General features: G+C 35.8%; 2 protein-coding genes across 6 annotated transcripts in view; both read right to left on the reverse strand.

The window, feature by feature from the left end:
* NFAT5 (nuclear factor of activated T cells 5) overlaps positions 1 to 9,845 on the reverse strand; it is a 126,762-nt gene that overhangs the window by 10,938 nt on the left and 105,979 nt on the right. For 3 of the 5 annotated variants that reach the window (XM_007449921.1, XM_007449923.1, XM_007449919.1), the window contains 2 exons: positions 8,104 to 8,236; positions 4,158 to 4,241 (listed from right to left, as the gene is read on the reverse strand). In XM_007449921.1, coding sequence (XP_007449983.1) covers positions 4,158 to 4,241; positions 8,104 to 8,236 — 217 coding nt within the window. The remainder of the gene's footprint in view (positions 1 to 4,157; positions 4,242 to 8,103; positions 8,237 to 9,845) is intronic. The other 2 variants (XM_007449920.1, XM_007449922.1) reach the window with 1 other exon arrangement.
* Positions 306 to 730, reverse strand: LOC103068857 (proline-rich protein 13). Its single transcript, XM_082930870.1, is given in 2 exon segments — positions 306 to 691; positions 694 to 730. Coding segments are annotated over 2 exon segments (423 nt in total).

The raw sequence follows: 9,845 nt of genomic DNA on the forward strand, positions 1-9,845 counted from the left end.
CTTGCGCACCCGGACCCTGTGCCCTGCAAAGAAAGAGGCCACAATAGTGAGAGGCCTGCGTAAAAAAAAAAAAAAAAAAAAAAAAGTTCTATACAAGCAGGGAGAATACGATCTTCGCTAGACCATGGCAATTCTTTTCCCATTTTCCCTAGACAGTTAGGGTTGAAAAGCAGAGTAAGGCTCAGATTGCAGGGGTGGGGAGGGAAGAGACTCAAGGGCTAATTTCCCCCAGTACAAGATGGCATCTGAAGCTCGACGGGAGAGCACAACTGGAGGGACTTGAGGGAAGGGTCCAGGCCCTATATTCAGTCAGAGTCACTGCTGGAAGAGGAGGAGGAGGAGGAGAAACGCTTGCCATGCTTGTGGTGTTTGTGCTTCTTTTTGTGAGCTTTCTTCATTTCCTTCTGCATCTTCTTGTCGATCATCATTCCTGGTCCTACCATGCCAGGAGCCAAAGGATTCACAGGATGCATGCCAAGGGCAGGTGGTGGGTATGCAGGGGGGTAAGGACCTGGGGGTTGGCATCCTGGATACGTGGTTGTGGCACAAGATGACAGGTCCACTGGGGGAAAAGCTGGATTCCCCTGGGGTGATCCTGGGGGAGTGGGAAAGGGGCCTGGAGGAAAGGTAGGGTTGGCAGGTGGTGGATGGGCAGGATTACAACCTCCAGGGTACCCGATGTTAGGGGGTATGGATTTGGCCCTGGCTGCCCAGCATTGGGATTCCACATATTCAGGTGTTTCCTCCAATCCAGGAATGGAGAAAGAAGGAAACTGAGGAATCCAGATGTCCTGTCACCTTTACACCACTGCCTGGTCTAAGTCTACACTATCTTTTCTCAGAACCCACAACTGTATCTTAATGGACTTGCAAATAATACTAAATGGCTTTTAGTATCTTTTCTTCCTACATTTCCTACATTTAATGAGCCCTTACAAAGTTCCAGGCAGTGTTCTAGGTTATGAGGATCCAGTGATGAATAAGATGGATAAAGCCCTACTACCTGGAGGTTACATTTTAGTGAAGGAGGAAAAACATACAAACAAGTAAAGTCTGTACTACCTAGAAGTTGGGGGAGAAGTTTTAAGCCAATTCAGAAAACCCAGAAAGTAAATTATTAATTTTTATTTTGGCCATGCCACATGGCCTGCGAGATCTTAGTTCCCTGACCAGCGAATCAAACCCAGCCCCACGGCAGTGAAAGCGTGGAGTCCTAACCACTGGACAACCAGGGAATTCCCCAGAAAGTAAATTAGACAGACATATTTAACCATCCGAATATCAATTTGAATTTATGAAGAATACTGTTATTGATAGTTTATGCCAAATAATTTTTAAAGAGTGTTCTCCTTCCATCCATGCCAAATAATAACAATTTTGGAAACTTAGAAAAATCTTTGCTAAGTTTGTTGTCATCAAGCAGCACTTAGGTCATATACAAATACATTTGGTTAAAATACAAATTAAGATTTATAAGGGATGGAAATAATAGAGTAAAAAGAATATAGAGTTTTTCGGGAAATCTAAGTTGCAACCTCTGTCAGTTATTAGCTGTGTGACCTTGATCAAATAACTTCTCTAAATTTTGGTTTATTTACCTATAAAATGAGATTGAACTACATTATCTCTATGATTCCTACAAGTTCCTAAAACTTTTCACATAATTGCAACCAGTTAGAGAAAAACATATGCTGGCAGCTAGTTTTTCACATTCATCCAATCAACCACTCTTTACAAAGCTAAAACTGAGAGACTGCACATCAATACTCTATCCCTGGGTCCTAAACCTGCATCACAGAGCTTTTGAATGATCTATCTAGAATTTTCACTTACCTCTTCCTGTACGTAGATAGATACAGAAAACTTTCTGGAAGCTGTTAACAACAGTTTACACTGTACACTTTATCTTATGTAATTTGTATTACTTTTGTGTTAGTATATACACAGTTGGGTAAAACTGAAAAATGAATCATGATGCTTTACCACTAGCCTTAATATCTCACTGAGCAGTTGTGCAGTTATCCCCCTTACTCTCCACCTCCCCCTGCAAACCCTCTCTGAGGAATGAGAAACTTGTTGCAGAGTGAAAGCTTTCAATGTCTGGCCATAATGTCCTATTTATGTATCAAGTTCTAAATCTTACTGTAATTGATGGCTATTTTAAAGAATGTTATGTGGAGGGTTATGCCATAACACAAATTTAAAAGTCATTTATGTTGCTCAGTCTTCATCATTAAAGCATACCTAATTAAATCTCTCAGAGGGCACCTGGGCATTATACCAAAGCTCTGATTTCAAGGAATCACAAAAATAAGCTGTTTGTCAAGGGAAATTCCTAGTTGAAAGCTATTGTTGGTTTAACTGATCAGGAATCTCCAATTAATGATACTGTATTTAAAAATGACAAATGAAAAATTTTAACTGATAAGATAGTTTAGTATTTAATTTATATCTTCATAAAATTATTTTACATGATTTCAGTTGATAAAATTGTCAAAATAAGAAGGTCTGAATTGTGAAAAATAATAATATGTGTATGTGTGTTTCTTACCCATTTTTTTAGGCTTGTAATATTTTGATCAAATGATTAAATCATTTTATTACCAAAAATTAAACATAGCATTTAAAACCTTTTAACCTTCACTATGAGAAATTTCACACTGGATTACATTAGTGTCCCACCAGCCTGATACTCTATGAAAGAAGCATGAAGGAGTTTTTGGAGAAAAGCAGGAACACATCAAAGTTGGCAAAGGACAGACCACAAATGTCCCTTACTTTCTTTAATGATTGATTAATTATGGTATTATTCATCTAATAAACATCGTTTAAATTATTATTGCTTAGATGTTACCTTATACACTAAAGCTGGACCTGTCTTTTTATTATTATTTTTATTTATTTATTTATTTATTTTTGTGCGGTACGCGGGCCTCTCACTGTTGCAGCCTCTCCCATTGCGGAGCACAGGCTCCGGACGCGCAGGCTCAGCAGCCATGGCCCACGGGCCCAGCCACTCCGCGGCATGCGGGATCCTCCCGGACCAGGGCATGAACCCGCGTCCCCTGCATTAGCAGGCGGACTCTCAACCACTGCGCCACCAGGGAAGCCCCCTCGACCTGTCTTTTTAAATTCTTCTATGGAACCTTGATTTCCTCACCTGTGAAATGACAATCATAAATTTCCTATCTCATAGACTTGGCAGATTAAATGAGATAATGGTGGTAAAGAGTGTGGAATGCTGCCTAGCATTTAATATATGTTCGAGAAACATTAGCCATGGTTATCCCTAGCAGAGACTTGTAAATTTTCCTGTAGTTAAATCAGATCATTATGCACTTACTTATGCATAATTCCTAATTAATCTATTTTGGAACTGTTGATAGAAATTATAATGGCAAGCTATACTAAACTGAATATATATATGAATGCTGAATTTTACTATGATAATAGGAAAACAATTCCAATGTATTTGATTAAATGTATTAAGCATATTATGCCTCTTAAAAATATAAGTATACAAAATTTTTAAATTTAATTTAACTCATATGAATTTCATGGCAGAAAAATATAAGTAAAAGCTAGAATTACAGGAATAAATCAATGGCCATTATGCAATTGACATCTTCATATGTAATGGCACAAAAGCATCATAATTGAGAAACACATTATAACTTCCTGAAGATATCTTCATTTTCTGTTTGGAAATAATGGTGTCAGAAGAAAGAATGGTACCTAAAGAACCTAAAGCAACTTTTTCAAATGCCAATAGTTTCTATTTTGGTCTCTTTAGTCTCAATGTCAAGTACTACTCTTATTGGCAGCAAGAAGCTTTATAAAGCTGTTTTATATACATTATTGTATTCTATATATACTTTTAAGATTTTTAATATTAGGGAATAAAAACAAAACAAAAACTTCTCTATTCCAACACATGTTTTAAAAAAAAAAGTTGTTTATATGGTAAATGAAGGGAAATATCAAGTTGGGAAGCAAGTCTCTGCATTCAGTAAAGTCAAACAAGTATTTATTTTACAATATGGAAGATAACCTGCAAAGTGTTCCGAGTACACACGAGAAAATAAAATAGTAAGGTTTGCTAGAGAAAATATATAGCATCACTAATTTACAATTTTTGAGCAGAATTAACTTGGTACCTTTCATGGCCTCTTCGAAAGAGCAAGGTCTTGCCGGACTAGATATTTCCTTCTTCACGTTTACATTCAAAGCAGCAGCTGCTGCTATTAAGACAAACAAAAAGGATTAATGTATTTATTTAAACTTATCCTAACAAAACGTGTATCTTAAAATTCTTTAACTGGAATATCTTCTCACAAAGCACTATTAAATTATTTGTTTAGCAGAAATTCTAGGTTCAGATGAGTTTTTATAATCACCAGTCTACGCTCTAAAATGCACCTGTCTCCCAGTGGGCAGAAGCATATGCTTCCTTATTAAAACAAAATAAAAACCACCACAACTTCAAAAAATCTTTCTTGTAACAGTACACATATTTATATGAGATGAGTAGAAGACTGATATGAGATTTTTAAACTTACCAAATATACTGTAACACTAGCATGAAAAACAAATTCACCATTTACCTACATAAATGATTTATTTAAAATAATACTGATTCAGAGTCAATTGAGCTAAATTTTTTAAAAAACTGATGAATATACAAAATCTATAACATTATGATTATTTTTAGCAAGCCTTAGAAAATATAATCTTTGCTATTATTAAAGGAGAATTACTACACTACTATATCTATACATATCAAGTACATCTACTATGAAAACTTTAAATTTAATGAGCATGAGAGTAGAGGTCAGTTCTGAATGGTAAAGTTAAATAAATTCCAAATAAACAGGTTTTTACTTAAAATGACTGTATAATAATTTTATTTAAATAGATATTAATTTCTATTTTTCATTGTATTTATTTTATTTATTCCCTAATTTATTCAAAATGGGAACTGAGTCAACTTATTTTCAATTTATTCTTCACATGACAATGCAAAATGATGGTTATAGAGAATATAAAGAGATAGTTAACTGTGAATAAAGAGACAAAATGTACACATCTCCTAAAAATGAAGTTAAAAAATTTATCTAAGCATGCTGTGCTGCACACGAGGTCCAACAAATGATAATTTGAATGAACTATCAATTGAATGAAATTATCATTTGAATAGAATTGATGAGAAAAAAAAATCCAAAGACAATTTTAAAGCATAACATTAATTCTAATAATCACAGATTTTAAAATGGAAACTAATCTTTGAAAAAATTTTAAATTTCTACTTTTAAAACAAGTTTTAGTCATTTGTCTTTAGAGCAACAAAAAATTATGAATAAATATTTTATCCTCCATTTCTTATAGCAATTACTACTGCAGAGTCACTGCAAAAAATAACTAAGGAGATTTCTGTGTTTTAATAGATGGAAGTAAAACAAAACAAATTAATGGCTAAGCAATGCTTCAGTGACTAACTGGCAATGAAACAAAGGTTTCACAACTCTGCAAAGTAAGTGCCTAAGAGCATGTACATGCAGTGTATTTTTGGCAGTACAGACTCAGAAGGCTTTAGAGGGGCTTGTGTCTGGCAGAGCATGTGGAGCCAGCCAGTTTATATACACTTGAGGCCCTGCCTCAATCCTACTTTTAGACCGTGCACCAAGTATACAAGATCCCAAAATTTTCTGCACAACTACTCTATAGACCATGTGTGAAATCTCAGGCCTATAGGGTGAACAGAGCTTATGAGCACTGGCCAGTGCATCAGGGCCCTCCAGGTAGAGGATGGAGCCAGGAGAGGGAAAAGAAGGGTGCCAGCCTGGGGATTCCCCTTTCTTCATGTTGTCATATCCCAGTTTGGACCTCCAAGCAGTTTGAAAATCCTCAATTCGAATCTGGCCTTCCAGGTTATTATGAAGGTATTCTGGTCAAATTAGGAGGATAGAATATACTTTATTTAGTTATTTGTTATTTTTATCTGTAACTTTTAAATATTTAGGCAAAATGGTGTAGCAGTTGCCATTTCTACTCTTGACTCACAAAAATTATGCTAGGCCTTGTTCTAGCTGTTACAATTACTATACACCACTGACTATTCTTAACCACAGTCCCTGGATGAATCACAAAAGCAATTAGTTTATCATAATGAGACAGCGCAAATTTTCTATAACCAAGTTTTCCTGAAATCATATTCTCTCACATGAAGACCTAAAAAGATGCTCACATTTTATAAAATATAAAAAAGTGAAATTGTGGGAAGATTCTTTAATTAGCTATATCATAAAAGCAGAAACTGAAGCATTGGATCTCACTATAAAATTTGCATATTATATATTTATTCAATTAAGAGTTTCTGAGGGCGACTGCTATCTATGATATATACAAGGGGGAAATACTTAAAAGAATAAACGTATGCTAGTGATGGCCTAAATGTGGCCAAATATAGCCAATTAGTGTAGGCTTTAAAACAGAACAGTTAAAAGCTGTTCTATTTGGCAATTTGTTAAAGGGAAATTTTTAATAATCAGCATTCATCACTAAGAAATGAAGATTCATAGTCTGATGCTAAGCACTTCAAAGTCCTGAAGTTCTTTATTATTGATCATAAAACCAAACAAAAACAACAAAACCTCAGTATTTTCAGGATGGCGAAAACTTTAAGGCTATTTACACACACACACACACACACACACACTTCCTTCTTCCCTTCCCACACAATTAATTACTGTATGCCATTTTTCTACTATTAGCAAACTCCTCCTCACATAAATACTAAATGTTAATATTTAGTAACTAGCAGTTACTAAAATGCTTTAACTACCATTAGTTTTAAATCAAATTTTCTTGGATTTTTGAGGTCTTCTTAGAAAGAAAACAATCAACTATTTAATCTTTAAGTATAAACCAATATCCTCTTCCCTAGTTTCGTTGAAGCCAGTATATTATTTCCAAACTTTGTCTTTTTCTGTCTGAAACTTCTACTTGTGATCTTTTATTCTGAGATAAATACTAAAAGGATTTCATTAGTGCTATACTATGGCACAGTTTTGTAGCAAACTGGTGGGAAATAACCAATATTGTGAAACTCAGACATGATTAAAAAGAACAAAAAGGGAACAGATTACATTAAGTGATAGAATGTAATTATCAAGACTAGTTATAACTCTGTCCTAGCAACTGTTTCCATCACTTTTGTTGCCAGGGCTTTCTTTCCTTGCTACCATTTTTCACTTTGTACCTCACTGAATCCTGAACTAATTTGGGAATAACATATCGGTAAACGTAAAGATATGGAAGAACTTCTAGCTCTAAAGATTCCTGAGATAGGAATGGAGTAAACCATGGTAAGCATGGCAGAAACCAAGCCTAGGTCAACAAAACATGTGATGAGTTTCCATTTCTAAAATGTTCTCTCTGCTTCTCCAGGAAAAGCCTTCTCTTCTTCAGGCAACTAAACTAATGTAGGCAAAAAACTATTTGGACACTTCTTACCCAGAGATCTAAATTTATAGGTAACTGCTCTGGTTTCTAAAGCACCTGTTTTACCTAAATGCTTAAAATTACATATAAAATATTTATTCAACAGAAGTCTTTGATATTTTTGATAACACAAATTTGAAAATGTTACAGGCATATGATTCTATTTGTGATATTATCACTTATCATTCCAAGCTATCTCTCACCTCTCCCAAAATGCATCCTATAAGCCAGCCAGACTAAAAACTATTAGCAGTTTCTCAAAGTCATCACATTCACCTTTCTGCACATAAGAGGTACTCAATGAATGGTAATTCTTACCAAGGAGTAACCTGTATGACAACTCTGGAGAGCCTGACTTCAGAGCATTTCTAGCTTTTCCTTTATTATTAGAGCATAAGGCAGAAACAGTTCCCTTAATATAAGAGTAAAAGCAGTGTTTGGTGGCCATCTTCTTAGAAAATAATGCTATCTTCAAAAAATACTGATATCAATTCATCTTAGCACACAACTTTCTCTTTTAAGTTGGCTGGCCTTCTTCATATTCTTCCAAAGAACTAGAAGTTAATTATTCTTTTTGATTCAGAACTTTTTATTTTGACATACCTGGGTCTGGAGTGTAAGTGAATGGCTGAACATCATGAGATCTTCCAGCATTGGTCACTACGTATATTCCCACTGATACTGGCAAAGTTATATGTTGGTCATGATATGGGGGAACCTTCACAATAAGATGATTCTAATTGAAAGAAAATTACAAGAGTCAGAAAAGCAGTAATGTTTAAATTAAAATTTTCAAATAAAATATGATAAGTAAGTACATTTCCTGTTAGTTGTAAAGTTTAAAAAGTCTGACTAGGGGAAAAAATGTAGTATTTAAAAGCATCAGGACATTAATCTTAAAACTGCTTTTAAGGTAAAACACCAATGTTTTACAGTGGCTTACAAGGTCCCTGCCCTGTCAACTTTATCTCATTCCCCTTCTCCTCCAGCTTGTTACACTCCAGTCACACTGACCTTCTTACACTAACACAGTAAATTCATTCTTTTAACACACTAAATTCATTTTTACCTCAGAGCCTTTACAACTTTCTGTTCTCTCTCACTGGAAAACTCTTACTTTTACCTCTTCAAATGGCTAGTTCCTTACCCATTTTCAGGTCTCATTCAAATGCCATCTCCTCAGAGAAGCCCTCTCTGACCATCCTATTTGAAGTAGCACCCCTCTCCAACCTGACCACATAATCTTGTTTATTTCTAAAATAGCACTTATCACCACCTGAAATTACTGTGATTATCTGCTTCTTTTTGTCCCTCTCCAACCAAAAGAATGTAACCTCCATGAGAACCTAGGATGTTCTGTTCTTCATTCTATCTCCATGGTTAAGCACCTCACACAAAATATACTCAAATATATTTGTCGAAAAAAAGAATGAATATACATTCAGGAAAAAAATATGTCCACCAAGCATAATGTCAGTTACCATATGTTTTGTAAACCTTAACAGTGAGATGTATCAATACTTCGCAATGCAGTTCACTACTTCCTAACCACTTTAATTCTCATTTAAAGTCAATAGGGTTCAGTTTACCCAAACCTCAGTAGATCAAAGTCATTTTTTTGTATGTGAAAATAGTGGTAGAAGCATCCTTTTAAGAGAAAGGAAGAGTTCCATAAATGCTTCAGCAGCATTTATTCTTCTTAGAAGACACAATGAACCACATTTGACTTGTTCTCTTCTTCCCTAGTATGTTATAGTATTGGGAAGGAATATCAAGGGGTAGTGATTATTCTTTTTATACTGAGTATGTGATATGCAGGAGGCCAGCTGAGGATGAAGTGAATGTGATGACATTTTTTACTTAGACTATAGTAGTTGGTTGACTCAGTTGAATAGAACATGTGACAAATGAGGCCAAGATTTTGATTTTTGAGCACTTAATTTGTTTCTAAGCCATCTTAAAACACTCTCTGAAATAGTCACATTATACATTTAAAAATAGCTTCTTGGGGCTTCCCTGGTGGCGCAGTGGTTGACAGTCTGCCTGCTAATGCAGGGGACATGGGTTCGAGCCCTGGTCTGGGAAGATACCACATGCCACGGAGCAACTAGGCCCATGAGCCACAACTACTGAGCCTGTGTGTCTGGAGCCTGTGCTCCGCAACAAGAGGCCACGATAGTGAGAGGCCCGCGCACCGCAAGGAAGAGGGGCCCCCTCTCGCCGCAACTAGAAAAAGCCCTCGCACAGAAACGAAGACCCAACACAACCAAAAATAAATTAAAAAAAAAATATAGGGCTTCCCTGGTGGCGCAGTGCTTGAGAGTCCGCCTGCCGATGCAGGAGAC

The sequence above is a fragment of the Lipotes vexillifer genome, unplaced genomic scaffold, assembly GCF_000442215.2.
Source record: "Lipotes vexillifer unplaced genomic scaffold, Lipotes_vexillifer_v1.1 scaffold1235, whole genome shotgun sequence".
Lineage (NCBI taxonomy): Eukaryota > Metazoa > Chordata > Mammalia > Artiodactyla > Lipotidae > Lipotes > Lipotes vexillifer.